General features: G+C 41.0%; 1 protein-coding gene across 1 annotated transcript in view; it reads right to left on the bottom strand.

Moving 5' to 3' along the window:
- The window catches only part of ube3c (ubiquitin protein ligase E3C), a 37,775-nt gene extending 21,585 nt beyond the window's left edge, over positions 1-16,190 (bottom strand). Inside the window, exons 1-14 of the mRNA XM_058395871.1 lie at positions 16,032-16,190; positions 13,805-13,910; positions 13,664-13,717; positions 13,506-13,580; positions 11,653-11,799; positions 10,520-10,635; positions 10,024-10,181; positions 9,777-9,930; positions 9,193-9,413; positions 8,955-9,106; positions 8,639-8,826; positions 2,266-2,352; positions 2,025-2,182; positions 1,495-1,721 (exon numbers count right to left, since the gene is read on the bottom strand). Coding sequence (XP_058251854.1) covers positions 1,495-1,721; positions 2,025-2,182; positions 2,266-2,352; positions 8,639-8,826; positions 8,955-9,106; positions 9,193-9,413; positions 9,777-9,930; positions 10,024-10,181; positions 10,520-10,635; positions 11,653-11,799; positions 13,506-13,580; positions 13,664-13,717; positions 13,805-13,870 — 1,803 coding nt within the window. The 5' untranslated portion in view covers positions 13,871-13,910; positions 16,032-16,190. The remainder of the gene's footprint in view (positions 1-1,494; positions 1,722-2,024; positions 2,183-2,265; positions 2,353-8,638; positions 8,827-8,954; positions 9,107-9,192; positions 9,414-9,776; positions 9,931-10,023; positions 10,182-10,519; positions 10,636-11,652; positions 11,800-13,505; positions 13,581-13,663; positions 13,718-13,804; positions 13,911-16,031) is intronic.
- Between the last annotated feature and the right edge of the window lie 728 nt (positions 16,191-16,918).

Here is a 16,918-nt window from a genome sequence, read left to right as displayed (position 1 = left end):
GTTCGCTGCTCTGCCTGCTTTTATTTATAATTCTGTTTAACTCTAAAGTCCCAGAGAAGTGAAAGAGATTTGATGACAGCTCCATTTAAAAATTACCCATAATCCTCCATGTTGCAGCTACTTTAAAGGCTCTGTAAGAGTGCTATATTTCACAGTAATGGCCTAAGCAACTTCGAAACAGCTTCTAAGCAGTTTTAATACAAAAAACAGCCAATTTGTTGGTTTTTCAGACCAATCGAGACAGGATTAAATGTACACAGGGTTTTGAGCTCACTTCTTGTTTTATAGAAGGTCCTTCTTTTCTGCTTCTTTTTACCGTCTTTTAACCTCGTATTGTGCATCAGTGACACTCAGATGTTAAAATACTAAACTCTTCCCGATTCACGAACTGCTCAGATGTAATGTAAACAGAACATGATCATGTGACCATGTGATGCAATCATCAGACATGTTTAAAAAAAAAGGGACAGAAATCTCCAGATAAACTGATCCAATCCAAATAGGGCTTTTACTGTATGTGCTGCTCAAGTTGCTCATTTTAACAAAATCATACAATACTTCAGGTCATGTTTGTAATAACGTCGACTCAGAATACTCTGCAGTGCAGGAGGGAAGAAGAAGAGCAGATAGTCATCGATCCTGCAGCACTAATAACACTGAGGTAATAACAGCGAGTGCAAAACGCTGTCTGGTCAGTCGACTAACGGACGGAGATGGAGGAGAAAACCCCGGAAACGAGCGCTGGTTAATTATCCCATCAGGTTAAGTGCAGGCCGTAACGGGCTTCTCCCAAACTCCGGCCTTGTCTGCGCTTCTCCAAACACGGCCAAGAGGCAGCCTTCCATTAGCAATATTAATACGAGCTTAGTTGATCATTTTCATTCAATTAGCTTCTTTCGATTAAATGGATGGCCGGGACAATAGGGGTGATAAAACATGGCGGAAGGACAAGTGTGCGCCCGAGGCTAACATTAGCGTGGGCGGGGTCAGCGGCGGGCCGGCCGGCCGTAAATCCCGCCTTCAATTTGGGAAATGCGTTTGTGCTGCTTTCAGCGGCTCGTTTCGGGCTAAGGAGAGGCAGCTATGGAGAGGTACATTTTATTAAAAACACCACTGTTCTAGCACAGAACGGAAAGAGAGAGAGAGAGAGAGACAGACAGACAGACAGACAGACAGACAGACAGACAGACAGACAAAGAGAGAAAGAGAATTTGAAAAAAGAGTAAGAGAGAAAGTGTGTGAGAGAGAGAGAGAGAGAGAGAGAGAGAGAGAGAGAGAGAGAGAGACAGAAACAGAAAGAGAATTCAAAAAAAGAGTAATAGAGAAAGTGTGTGTGAGAGACAGACAGAGACAGAGAGAGAGAGAGAGAGAGAGAGAGAGAGAGAGGCAGAAATAGAAAAAAGAGAGAGACAGAAACAGAGAAAGAGAGAGAGAGAAAGAGAGAGAATTGATGTTTATGATAAAGGTGAAAGGTCATGTGGTCTGTGTAGTGACCTTGAACAGCTGGACCCAGCGTTTCTGTTGGTTCTGGATGCGCTGCTGCACTTGGCTGCTGGTTTTGACTCCGACGCTGCGGAACGCTGCCGCGTATTCCTCGCTGTGGCCGCTCTTCGTCTCGGGATGCGCCAGCTTAATGATCCCCAGACACGCGTCACGCAAACAGCGGGAGAGAGTCACCAACTCAGGGAGAGAGAACGGCATCATGGACGCCTGCCTCTGACCTGCAACAACAACAAGTGTTTATTCAGTAAGACATGTGTTGCGATGTGAAGAAAATAAAATAATCAATGATGGTACATGATGGTGTGATGAAGCGGAGTTACACTCATCACCCCGAAGATGATTGATTTACAATAACGGCATGTGTGTGACTCCATGTCTTGTCTACTCCAGACACTTGTCAGCCATGACTACACACATTCACTACACAACATACTTATTATCCATTTACAGCTACATTTAATGTTGAGTATCTAGAGGACAAGCTTCCTCAGATAACTCTGTGTGTATGTGAGAGCCATTACCATCCATGGCTTCCCCGAAGAACTCAGTGTCATGGATGGAGATGAGCGAGTGGCTGAACAGAGAGCTGAACAGGTAGAAGAGAGGGATGATCCTATTCGAGTCCTCAGCAGACATAGGAGAGCCGCGAGACATCAGCTGCAGCAATGGCACCAGAGACCTGACCCCACACACACACACACACATCATCATCAACTTGTGTTTGGACTCTTAAGCTACACGAGGCATGAAGTCATCACTCACCCTGTGATCATCTTGGTCCTCATGGACGTTATCAAGTGCCACAGATGTCTGAGGAAGCGAGCGTTGAAGGCCAAACTGTACAGAAGCCTGGAGAGGACAAAAAGCATATTCACTGATGGCTGGTTTACACTGTAATCCTGACACATGAACATGAAGTTAAGCTTTAATGTGAGTCTCTGTGATTTAACTGAGTTTATATTTGGGGAAACGGAACTTCTGGACTTCCTGTGTAATTTCTATAGCAACAGATGGACACTCTGCATCCACGTGTTAAATGACATGTTCTTGATATGACGATGATATTGGCTGTAATATTTATTAACACAGAAGGAGTCTCCAGTGCGAGGGTAAAGCTGTAACCTCTTGTTGTCTTCAGCTGCTATAACATGAGCAAAGGATGTAACTCTAAACAGATAAAAAGAAGGATGGCATTTAATTTTTTTTTCCTTTTTTAAAGCCAGCTGTAATTGTTGGCAAATTTTTGTGGTATAAAAAGAATACAAAGAGACGAAACTGATCCAACATCTAGAATTGGACAGCATATGTAGTAAAAAAAAATAATAATAATAAAAATAAGTAAATAAAAAAGTAATAAATAAAAATAAAATAATAATTAAATAAATATAATTAATAAATAAGTAATAAATAACAATTGATTTTTTTATTTAAAAAACTATATTTATAAATTATATTATTATATATATATAAAATATATATATAAATACAAAATCATACATATATATATATATATATAAATATATATATATATATATATATATATATATATATATATACATATATGTTTATTTTATTACAGTGTATATATAAATTGCATTGGGTATCAGATCCTGCAACAAACATAAAAGATCCTTTTTTTTTGTTATATTTATGCTTTTTTAAAAGATTTATACAATGCTAGTGATTTGTGCATAAAAAAGTTTCATATCTTAGGAGATTTTTGCAATAAGTAAATGCAGGACCTGCATCTGTATCAGCTGATAATAAATCAGTCCAGGATGGACTGTTACAGGAAAATAATCAACAGTCAGGTTTTTAATCTTCATCACTCTACTGTGTCCTGGATTAATCTCCTACAAACTACAGGCCGATTTCTTCCATATTAAAGATTTCCAATATGTATTTCTAATATGATATGTAATAAAATTTCTAATATAATATATTTCCAAAGTCTTAAACATCATTGCTGATTTTTTTTTTTTTTTAATTTGCTATGCAACTTGTTTTTCGTGTTTTGTTGTGAAATCACAAGCCCAGGATACTTCATCCATCACTGATACCGTGGTGTTCCAGTGCGAGTCTAATCAGTGCTCTTCCTGCCCGTGACGACCACCGGGACCCTAAAGCACTAAACGAAGCGAGGAGTTCAGAAAGGTGGAAAAACAAACGGTCCGGACCGGTCGCTTTGCTCAACAGCAGGACGAATTAAAGGAGCTGTTAAGCTTTATTAAGGCGCCCATTAGTAAAGCGGTGATGCTCTGCGGGCTCGTAAAGCGGCCGCGGTTTCCTGAGAGGCTCCGTTTAACTTAATGACCTGCAGAGAGACAATGCCACAGTAACTAATCCCCAAACAGCACGGAGTGTGTGGGAGCTGACGCGCTGACTCACAGAGCTGACACGGAGGTGTGAGAAAACACACTGCTGAGGGAAAGAAAAGAAGCGAGCACAAGTGATTAACTGAGGAGAAAGGACAATGATGAGTGTGCGAGTGTGTGTGTGCTAGTTTACATCGTTTACATGGTCTGCACACACAAAAGCTCAGCACAAAGACCTCAGTTAGCAGAAAGAAGGAACATTCCAGCTGTTTAATAAACCTCTGAGTCACAATTAAAATTTTTCCTACTGTAGAATCTTCCGGATTTTAGGTTTTAGCACTATACACCATCTCAAGAGAACCAAGGATAATCTATTCGAATGCTGCAGCATGTAGATCAGTGTTTCTTAGAGTAAGGTCTGGTGAAGTGTATCCAGAGGATCTAGTAGTAGAGTAAAATGATCACACGTTACACAGTTATAACATTAAGGGGTCCAAGCACCAAAGTTCAGGGAGGGAAAAAATAAATAAATAACGTTGATAAAACTCATGAGGGATTTATTTTACGGTTAAAGTAGTCAATAGATATGAAAAGTCTATGAACTCCTGATTTCTGTCATATTCATACAGTCCACATGCCAAACAACAGAAAGTTTTAAAATTCCCAAACGTTTCTGGAGGATGAGCTTCGTCTCATGCTGGAGGAAAGGAGCGATCTGTTTGTCACGGACAAAACATTGTGTTTTTAATTTAAAGTTGTGGTTATACTTTCATTTCATTGTAACATTGTGCTTTTACTGTAACGTCATGGTTTTAGTGTAAGTTTATGTTTTTAATGTAACATGGTTGTAGTTTAATATTGTGGTTTCATGCAACATGGATCTAGTGTAACGCTATACTTTTAATGTGACGTGGTTTTAGAGTAACATGGTTCTAGTTTAATATTCTGGTTTTAATCTAATTTTATGTTTTTAATGTAACGGGGTTCTAGATTAATATTGTGGTTCAAGTGTAACATGGTTCTAGTTTAATATAGAGGTTTTAGAGTAACATGGTTCTAGTGTAACATTATGCTTGTAATGTAACATCGTTTTTAACGTAACATGGTTGTAGTGCAAATTTATACTTTTAATGTAACATTGCAATTTTACAGCTTTTTTTGTTGTTATTAAACATTGCAGATTTTACAGGTGGCTATCAATGCAACCGCTAAACATTAGCTCAAACATTATGACTGGCAAATTAAATAATATGTGTTACATCACAACACTCAAAAACCTGAAAAGCTTTGTGTGGAAACGCAACGGAGCAGTTTACAGCTGGTGTCTAACATCTAAAACGCAACGTTTTAAATTCATTACAGTGTGTGTGTGTGTGTGTGTGTGTGTGTGTGTGTGGGTGGGTGTGAGATCATTAACAAACATCACATAATGTGGAGGTTAATATAACGTGCGGTTTTTGTTGTACTTCAAATGTAATGTGGTTTTCTAATAAGGTTGTAGTAATCAGACATTATAAAGTTCATGGAAAAAATTCTGCAGGACAGAATAACACTCCGGCACGTCGTATGTTATAACTGTTTATAGCTCAGAAGTTCATAACTTTTACCTTTTACACGGCTTTACCTCTGACTAATACAAAGTTCTGACACTGGAGACTCCTTACATAAATGTTAAATAAATCTCCTGACAAAAACCTCAACAATTATACTTTTTTTTAATATATATACAGTGGAACCTCGGCATACGAATGCCCTCCCTTATGAACTTTCGCCTTAAGAATTGAAATTTTGCAAAACTTTTGCATCGGCATATGAAGCATTTTCAGCATACGGATGAACCAAACACAGGCTAAGTTGTGTGAATGAACTGTTACTATAAACTCCATAACATATTCAAACAAGCAGGTTACAGCTGTTGCACAAAAACAATGCACGTGGTCTGACCAATCAGATTCGAGAATTAAAGCGCAGTACAAAAACATGTTGCATCTCTGTACGACTAACAGCATGCACTAAAGCGCAAAAATGTGTTACAGTATTAAACAATATAAAAGACACGCAGGCAAAATGAAGCAAAATTGCTTTTTCAGGTCATTTAAACGACTTCTACACTAAAAAATTAGAGAGATAAATAAAACTAATAAGAGCAGCGGCGGTGTTTATGATCCCAGCTGGTGTTACAGGAGGAGGCGGAGCTTCGGCTCTTTATGGAACACGAGTGTGTGATTGAAATGAGACAAAAAGCCCTAAAGAGCTGATTTACTGCCTGTGAGGACGAAAAAAACTCCACTTCAATTACCAAATGAAGTGCTGATACACACACACACACACACACACACACACACACACACACAGAGAGTGAGCAGGAATGAGAGTGGGAGTGAAAATGACCTTGATGAATGAGCAGTGACCACACTGCCCTTCTGTTAGTAAAGAATTATTCAAATACAAAACAAGAGCGAGAAATAAAACGGCCTCGGGGGTGAGGAGACGGTTCGGTTCACTTCTATGCTGTTTCACTAGAATGGATTACATTTGTTGTATACGTTGTTTACTGAAATTACAGTGTCCCATTTATATCTTTAACTGAAGCTGGGGTTTTAGGAGATTTTAAAAAAATGTACAATTTACTCATTTATTACAGAAATCTACAAGTTTAGCTCAAAATCTAAACTACAGATTTAAGAGGAGCCTTGATTAAGGTTTTCGGTCCAAAAGGCCAGCACAGGAATGCTGCCCTTTATCCAAATAGCCTTTTTTATTCATTCGTCTTCATACATATCCATCAGTTAATCTACCCATTCATCCGTCCATCCCTCCATATCTCTAGGCATCCAACAGTCCATCTAACTACTTATATATCTATATATCAGGCTATCCATCTATTCATCCATCCACACACCTACCTCACATATCCTTCCAACCAACCACCTTCATGCCCAACATATCCTTCTACCTACTTATCCATCAGTTCTTTCATCCAACCACCTACTAATCCATCCACTGATCCATCTACCTATACCTCCATCCATCCAACTACCCACCCACTAATTCATAATCCATCCACCTAACAATCCATCTACCTACACATCCATCCAACGCATCCACCAATCCATCTACCCACATATCTATCCAACCAATCACCTACCTACTTATCTATCCATTGATCCATCTATCCAACCAACCACCTAGCTACTTATCTATCCATTTATCCATCCATTCATCCAACCACCCACCTACCAATCCATCCATACACACAATTCCATCCACCTACTTCCACCCATCCATCCACCTACTTATCTATTCATTCATCAAACCAAACAACCACCTACCAATACATTCATCCATCCATGTACTCACCAATCCATCTACCCACTTATCCATCTGTTTATCCATACAGCCTACCACCCATCTATCAAGCCATCCATCCACCAATCCATCAATCCAACCTCCTACCTACCCATCATGCCATACACCAGTCCATCTACCAACTTATCTATCCACTCATCCATCCATCAGTCCACACATACATATAACAAACCTCCTACCCATCCATCCACCTAACAATCAATTTACCTACTTATCCATCCAGCTATCCATCCACTCATTCAACCATCAAACCATCTTACCTATCAATCCATCTACCTAAACATCTGTCCATCCATCCATCCAAACACCCACTTACCTTTCTACCCAGCTAGCTATTTATCTATGGATCCATCCTTCTATCCATCCAACCCAACACCAGTCAACCTACTTATCTATCCGTCCAACAAACTGCCCACCAAGCCACCCATGTGCCTAATCTATCACAAAATCTAATTATCTAACAATTTTAGATTTATTTACTTACTCTTTTCCACATTATTTCATTTTATTTTCACAGAATAATGACATTTGCTGTAAGGAACGGTTTTGAAATTCCAGAACAGGTGTAATTATAGTAGTACTGCACTATGAGAATATGTATGTGTGTTTATTTTGTTGTCCTTTTTAAGGATCAAATCCAATGACAATAATAGATTTTTGAGGACAATCGGCTTGTGGTTAGAAAAAAAAGGAACAATGAAAAGAAGCAAACAAAAAAATAAATAAGAGAGCCAAATTAAGCTATTAAGCTGAAGGTTAAGGATAGATGTACAGGACAAATGTAATTAGATAAAACGTATGTGTGTGTGTAAATTCCAGCCAAAAGACATTGGTTAGTTGGTAAAAACAACAGGCAGACCTTAGCGCTTGTAAATCACAGAAGGCTACAATCTGCTCCCCTTTGACTCCTGTAAAGCTTGCTCTGAGATGGATCTGTGCAGGAGAGCTAATTATTTCGCACGGATACCCGATAATGACAAAGCTCATGGAGTGGGATTTACTGTAGGAGAGTGTGATCCTGAGGGAACGGCATAAAAATCAGAAAAACACAAGGAAGACGACGAGAGATGGGACAGGAGTGGAGGAAGAACGTCGGTAACATATGCGAGGATGGACAGAGTGTTCCAGGTAGACTCATGTTACCATATGGTTACATATAGTAAGTCTTAATGTAAATGTTAAAGTTTGCTGTATATTGAATAAGCCTTAAATTTCATCTGCTTCCACATCCTGTTGTTTATCTTGCCCTGATTTATCTTTTCTACACCCTACACTTAGCTGAGATGACATTTCTGCTATGATAATCAACATTTATGGTGCCTTGACCCAGATAACCTCCTGAATTGAATGAACCATATGCATGTTGAAAGGAAAGGTCAACTGGTCCTTATGTTAATATCAATGTATTGTGTGTGTGTGTGTGTTTGTGTTGTGTGTGTGTGTGTTCTGACCTGACTCTGGGCACCATCATGCGATGCTGCACCATGAGGATGTGGCAGATGGATGCCATCATGGTGAAGACGTCCTCGCTGGCCGAGTCTCTCCACACCAGAGACAGCAGAGCGTTCGTCTGCTGCTTCGAGTCCAACTTCTGCACACACAGCTGTGTGATCAACTGCACCGACATCCTGTTGTTGTCCTACAAACAAAGACACACACACAAACAAATAAATAGATGTGAGAACTGAAAAGAGATATGTAGCAGGACAAGACCTAATCACAAGGCTACATATAAACAGATACTTGTGTGTGTGTGTGTGTGTGTACCTGTACAGGAGGAGGGTGTGACGAGTTGTCATCCTCGTCCTCTGAGTCGCTGGCGACGTCGGCTCTGGTGTGGCTCTCACTCACAGGAAGCAGAGGGAGTAGAGCCTGCAGAGAGCTCAGATACAACAGCAGCCCTTCTTCCGAGAGAGAACCTAACACACACACACACACACACAATGAATGAAACCAGAGACTAAACAGCATGCCTGGATTTTGGATTACACACGCTCCAGCTCACCGAGGCCTGTTTCCCCAAGCGACAACACGAAGTAGAAGAGCCACGGGGCGTGGCACTGGGCCCGGTCTGACAAAGAGATGGTGGCCTGCAGGGAGAATAGGAAGTCGTGAAAGGGGAAACGGAGTTTGGGGTCCGCCAGCGCCGGCACGAAGAAGTGAAACATCTGCTCAGTGAACGGAGGAGAGATGAAGTCTTCTGTAAAGGCAGAGAAAACTAACTGCCTGTGTGAGAGAGAGAGAGAGAGAGAGAGAGAGAGAGAGAGAGAGAAATTTTTAGGCCTGCATTGGGGTCATCTGGCTATGTGTGTGTGTGTGTGAGAGACAGAGAAAATTAACAATCAGCAGGAAATGTGTGTGGAAGCTCTTTCTCTCTCACACTGGAACATGGTGAAACTCACAAAGACCACACACTGAGCAAACGTTACCGCTCAAACACACACACGCTCTTTTACTGCTCACTGTAAACACTCTGTGATAATCACACACACACTCAACTATCAATCTTCTGAGAGTCATTATTCAAAGTGTCTGACATTTACCTTCTGTGTGTGCGTGTGTGTGTGGTGTGTGTGTGTGTGTGTGTACCTGGCACCCGCAGGACAGGAGCTGTACATAAAGTGCAGTGGTTTGAGTGTGTGTTCCAGCAGTGTGTGTGCCAGGGGAAGCGAGGGGGCGTCGCTGTAATCCAGACTGGACGGTAACTTGTGATTGACCAGCACGTACAGCATCTTGTAGTATCCTGCAGAGGGGAAAATGAGCAGGGAGAGAAGTGAAGAGAGGAAACCTCACTGCATATATGGCTTGGAATAAAAGTGGGACGGGGACACGGTACCTTTCTGAACCATATAGTGCAAAACCTGCTCCGTGAGCGCGGCGGCAGCGCCGACGTCCTGCAGAGGGGGCAGGTAGGTCCTCTCCGAGGAAAACACCTCCAGCATGCGCATGGGGACGGCCACGTTCAGACCGTCGTCCTGGCACAGCTGCAGGAGTCTGACACACACACACACACAAAACAAACAGAACGGAGACTAATCACATCAGTTTGCTCACACTGGGGTTCAATCCTGAGCTCGGAATACCGTCGTTAAGGGGATTTCATCTGGGAATTCCAGTTTCCTCCAACCTCCTAAAAACATGTCAGTGGGTGGATTATACAACCTAGATGAGAATGTCTGTGTGTATGGTGCGCTGACATGGACTGCATCCCATCCAGGGAATATTCCCAATTCACCGCCAGCGTTCCTGGGATCTGTCTAATGACTATGTCAGTGAAAATTACACATATATACACACACACACAGAGAGAGGGTGTGCAAAAGTTTTGGCACCTGCAGCAGTGTCCGAGAAGCCTCTTGATCTGGAACACGCATGTGCTTCTCTCAGGTCCGGTCAGCAGCTTCACAAACTGAGCATGGTGCTTCACTACACTCTGACACAGCCAGATCTGCAACAGAAAGCACAGACGGAGGATATCCGGGTCACGGCACCATTACTGCTGTGATACAGTGGGACTATGCACCAGTATTTCTTAAATCTAGACTTATTTAAAAAGACAAAAACGCAGCTGTACCTCTGACTGTTACACAAAGCTCTGCCGCTGACGAGAGACTTTAAATAAACATCTCCTTATAGAGAACATTATCGTATCACAGTGGTGAAAAAGGTGATGCAAAGATGCTAAGAGATAGATAACTCTATAGCTAGATAGCAGTAGCATCTATTAGATGTGTACCGTGTGCTATATGGGTATATTTGAAGGATCTGAACCTTCAACCTTTTCTAAACTACAGCTACTTTCAAATGTATTAATTTAAAGGTTTTCGAAGTCAAATGAAGTTCACATTGTTTGGATGTGCGTTCATGGAGAAGTACCTGCAGCTAGTCGAGCACTAAGTGCTTCAACTGCAGGTTGTGAAAGCTTTTTGTGTCCGAAATAAATGTCACATAAGTCTGATTTGTGATTGGCTCAAACAGAATAACCTGAGGTCCGTCACATTTGACTGGACCACAGAATACCACTGAATTTCATTCCACTGAACAGTTTTTTTTTTTCTTTCTTAAATAACAAATCTGTTTACTATCAGTCTTAGCTTGTGTGTATGAGTCCCTGAGCAAGTAAGCTGTTACTATAGAAATGGTAACACATTAGAATGATTGATATAAAGCTGTGATTTGAGCTGCGCTACTGTCAGAGCTGCTGGTACGGAAAATGAATCAGCTTCTCATCCAAAATGGAACGGCCCTGAGTGGTTTAATCCTGTAGCCACGCTCTAGGAATATTATTAAGACGCTGATGTTTCGATGAAAAATGTTCTTTAAAAGGTTTCAGAATCTGACATCTTAGCTGTTGTGTCTGTTTCATGTCCTGCTGTGATACATACTGATTACTGTGTAGAGCTCTGGAAAGGTGCTTTATGAATTATTATGAAGAGTGTGTGTGTGTGTGTGTGTGTGTGCTCACCAGTCGCTGTGTGTCCTCGCTGTTGCGGTAGAAGAAGAGCAGGCGGCGGATGAGCAGGCTGAGCGGAGCAGCGTCTGGGAGCATGGATCCGGAGGAACACTGACTCTCACACACACAACGGTCGAAATGGCTTCGCTGAATGCCATACTACACATATACACACACACACACACACACACACACACACACACACACAGGAAGAAAGCAGACTTTTCAAACATGTATTAATAAAGAAGAAACATCTACAACTGTGTGAAACACTGATACACAGCAGAGCTCTGCCCTCATCCCAGATTACTGCTGTTTACAGCCAGGTTGAACATTAGTTATCAGGAATTCTTGGAATTTTATTGAAATTCTATCCTTAGTATATTTTTATTCTTTTATTTTATTTGCATCGACTCTATTTTTATGACAAGGACAAAAGAAAAGCTTTTTACTACATGGTGTACTGTGTACAGTTGCATAAGCAGCAAACAAATACAATTTTTAATTGTAATTTTATTTTTTTTTTAAAAATAAACAAAAATAAATTAATAATAATAATAATAATTCAACACCAAGTAGAAAATGCAGTTTTAAATATATAAATAAATAAACTAACAGACACCGATCAGGCATAACATTATGACAGGTGAAGTGAATAACACTGATGATCTCCTCATCATGGCACCTGTTAGTGGGTGGGATATATTAGGCAGCAAGTGAACACTTTGTCCTCAAAGTTGATGTTAGAAGCAGGAAAAATGGACAAGCGTAAGGATTTGAGCGAGAGTGACGAAGGGCCGAATTGTGATGGCTAGACCACTGGATCAGAGCGTCTCCAACACTGCAGCTCTTGTGGGGTGTTCCCGGTCTGCAGTGGTCAGTATCTATAAAAAGTATCCTTCAAGTCCCATGGAGGCCCCACCTCACAACTTCCAGGACTTAAAGGATCTGCTGCTAACATCTTGGTGCCAGATACCACAGCACACACCTTCAGGGATCTAGTGGAATCCATGCCTCGACAGGTCAGGGCCGTTTTGGCAGCAAAAGGAGGACCAACACAATATTAAGCAGGTGGTCATAATGTTATGCCTGATCGGTATATAAATAGTTGGTTCTTTTTTAAACTTTGGCCATAGAATGTCTAAACCCAAATGCACTTGTGATTACAGAGAGAGAGAAACCCAGCTGAAATGAACAAACAATTTCACCTCAAATCGATAACAATCCCACTAGTTACTTCGGCAACTAAAAGTTTATTTCTTGTCCTGTTTGTCTTTCTCATCCCTTGAGGCATTGTCCAGCACATTTGTCCTGTTCATTTTCTGATTTGTTGGAGAATTAAAGCTAGATTACTGTGTGTAACATAATGCTGTCATATCATCCGATATCTGACTGCAACATCCAATCCGAATGAAGCACTCGTGTGATGGTTTATATATATATCATATGTCCAAACGTTTGTGCACCCTTGACCATTACACCCATATGTTCCCATATGTTGAACATCTCATTCCAGATGTAATCCTGACGTTGCTGTTAATGAGCTCCTCTAAGGCTTTCCTCTAGATGTTGGAGCATGACTCAGCAGTACGATACTGAATTCCAGTGAGTTCACTGGGGTTGAGTCAGAGTGAGGGCTCAGTACAGGACACCCGAGTTCTTCTACTCCAACAGATCTTGACACACACCATGGAGTTATGTGCTTGTCATGCTGGTAGGGTGTTTGAGCCTCTTAGCTCAGATGAAGGGAAATTTTAACACTACAACCTACAGAGAGATTCTATAAAGGAAGAACCATATATGAATGTGATAGTCAGGGGTGCGCATACTTTTGGTCGGCTAGTCTCCTAGCGTGTTTGACCTACTTGACGTTTTCTCTCCTGGAAGCCTCGGATGTAGGACTGGATGATTATTGCGTTCTTCAGCCTTTTCCTTTCATCCTGGAAGAGAAGAGAAGAGACATGAGCACGATCTCGGTGTACACGATGCAAATCCAAGGTCACGAATACAACATCACACAAACCTCTCGCTTGCGTCTTTCCTCCTGCGTCCGGTGAAGAAGTGACGCTTTCTGCTCCTACAATACAAACAGGCTTGTTAGTAAATGTATGAAAACACAAAGCTCTGCTCAGGAGGAAGTGACGGACGATTCACGGCAGCGCACCTTCTTACTCGCCCCTCCAAGGGACACTTTGGGCGTCCGCTTGAAATCTCCCTCGAAGCTGAACATGGCTACACTTTTCCCATCGAGCTGCAGCGGCCACAATGTCCTGTGTACAGAAAGATGAGGATGAGATGGTCACTCAACAGGACAAACTGTGCATGAGGTCAGGAATAAATCACTTCGAGGTATACAGTTCTAAAAAAAAATGATCACTGACAAGGTGGTGTGATGTGGCCACAGCGTCCTGAATTGTTTTATTCTTCTTACACCACTGACCAAAGGATGACTCGTTGCACTTTTTATCCGTTTATGGTTACATTTGTCACGATGCTGATCAAGTGCAACTCACGGCTTAAACTCGAAGCGCTGACACTGGAGACTCCTTCCACGCCTGTTAAATAACTCGAAAAAATGCTCACACGCGATTGGACGGACTCAGAGACGCCCCTAAAATTCGATTGGCTAATACGTGTTGAATGATTTTGTAAAGTGTCAAGAGCACTTCCGGCATTAACTTTTAGGTCATGCACACTATATGTATGTGAGTGTGTATAGGACATGGATTTAAACTGCATTTACGCACATACACACACACACACACACACACACACACACCAGTCATTTCAGGAAACAGCTCAGGCTCTTCACTGATCATATAAAAAACCATCTAAACCTCATAATTGTAATGATTTGTCAGGATTCTTCTTGGAAACATTTTAGAAACATTAGATTTCTACATAGAACCTTTACAGGTTTCCTCAAAGGAACAAGCGAAGAACCCTGAAGGACCTCAGAGTGTAGAGGGGAAACCCCATTGCTCCGTCTGACCAGTTCTGCAAAAAGAACATCACCGTGTTGTGCTTTTATAGGAAAATAATCAACAGCAGATTGGTGTGATGAAGCAGAGTCACTGGTAGAGTCGCCGACACTGGAGACTCCTTCCACGACTGTTAAAAATCTGTGTGTTCCTCTTACACTTATACACACACACACTGCATTCTACATCTGAGTGACTCAGCTAAGAATCGCGACCCAAAAAATGTCAGAGATACATCACTATGTCTAATGTATGCTGAATTCTGGATTCTGATTGGTCGTTGATTAGCTTCCTATAACAGCAGTCTGACAGGAGCGCAGGTTTATATCAAAGCCCGTGTTCTAACACGTGCTAGTTTCCATAGCAACAGCTCATTCAGTGGGATGTGTAAAGCAAACACTCCACATAAACAGAAACATTCTGATCAATTATGCACTTCCAACCGGAAGAACCATATATGGGCTCAATATGTTCCGTTTCCACAGAAAGGGCTCGTTCACAAGAAATGTGCACGGCGATAAGGAGGTAATAGAGTTTTTATGTTGTTGTTTTTTTAAATGTAAGCTTTTTAGGAAACGTCTGTTTGTAGCTGCTATAACAGATCAGGAACAGGAAGTAAGTAAATGTAAATATAAACGGTGAAGGTTACAATGTGTCCATGTTTACATCCTGCTAGCTAGCTATGAAGCCAAGGCAAGATATCAAACTTCCCAAAAATAAAGAAAAGATATTAAACACTAATTTTGTTGCTTATATTATTCTAGATATAAGGGCTGTTGTTTTCTTAAATAAATCATAACGATATTCACGAGCAAACAGAGATCAGCTTAGCTAGGTAGAAATCCCTGGCTAAAATAAAAAGGCTTTAAAAAAGATAATCAGTTAGTAATATGTTGTAGTGTAACGCTGGATAAATAACCTTCGTGGATATAAGAGTTTAATCGAAATAAACCGACAGAAATAACCATATACTAAACGATTATAACCGTCAGGCTACAGGCCGCAGCCCAAACAGCGCCATATTGAAAACCAAGTCCACTAGATAGGGCGCGATCCGCCATTCATTCGCACCCTAAGTAGTGCGCTGCTACAGGGTGGACGCACGGTATTCTAGTTTAGCGAACACGCTAGATAGCTAATGACTCAGCGTGATGAGTCCCACAACATCTCTTCTAATCACACCACTTCGGTTCGTGTGATCAAAAAAAATATTCCACCATTGTCTCATCCCTCCAAAAAAAATTAATGTCTATATTAGCTAACAGTAAGCCGCCATTTTAATTCGTAAAAGAGCTAATTAGCTTTAGCCGGCGCTAACGCTTTCGCACATTGCCTTCCTCTTCGGTAGTGACTTCTGTTCAGATTTCTTTTTAACCGTGTCTAAGCTTTTTTAAAAACAAAATCTTTTACCTGTTTTACTGAATGGTGATTCAGATTAGCGGCAAGAGAGAGAGGGGAAAATCGGAGAAAAATGAAAGGAAAACAGTGCTGCTTTTTCCTCTTTTCCCCAGCTGGTAGCTTCCAGAAACACAACAGAGCCGTTGTTCCGCCCATCGACAAAATGCTCACACGCGATTGGACCGACTCAGAGACCCTAAAATTCTATTGGCTGATTTGTGTTGAGTGATTCGTAAAGTGTCAAGAGCACTTCCGGCATTAACTTTTAGGTCATGGAGTATAGTACTGTATGTGTGTTAAACTTCATTCACACACACACACACACACACACAAACACAAACACACACACTCACACACACACACACACACCCCAGTCATTTCAAGGAAACAGCTCAGGCTCTTCAGTGATCATATGACACCATCTAAACCAATACATCATCATTATTGTGATGATTTATTAGGATTTTACTTTTTTAAAATATTTCTACATAGAACCTTTTACAGGTTTCCTTAAAGGAACAGCCGAAGAACCCTGAAGGAGCTCAGAGTGTAGAGGGAAACCCCATTACTCCCTCTGCTCCAGAGACGCTGTGTACGGAATAAATCACACTGTGTTTTGCTTTTATAGGAAAATAATCCACAGTAGATTGGTGTGATGAAAGAGAGTCACTGTTAGCATCCTGAAGTTATTTATTTTTTTCTATAACAGAGCATTCCGAACATTTGTTCCACTTATTCCACAGCATTTTGACAACAAATACCATTTTATTAAAAAAAGATAAATGTTTATCCATTTATCCAATGTTTATGCAGTAGTTACTACACACTTTCTTTGTACTTCTTCTTAAATAATGATAAAATCCTCTGTCCTGAAGATGTCAGAAAGCTTTAGAGCTGGA

The sequence above is a fragment of the Hemibagrus wyckioides genome, linkage group LG07 (genome assembly GCF_019097595.1).
Source record: "Hemibagrus wyckioides isolate EC202008001 linkage group LG07, SWU_Hwy_1.0, whole genome shotgun sequence".
NCBI lineage: Eukaryota > Metazoa > Chordata > Actinopteri > Siluriformes > Bagridae > Hemibagrus > Hemibagrus wyckioides.
This window is presented reverse-complemented; position numbering and strand designations above follow the sequence as displayed.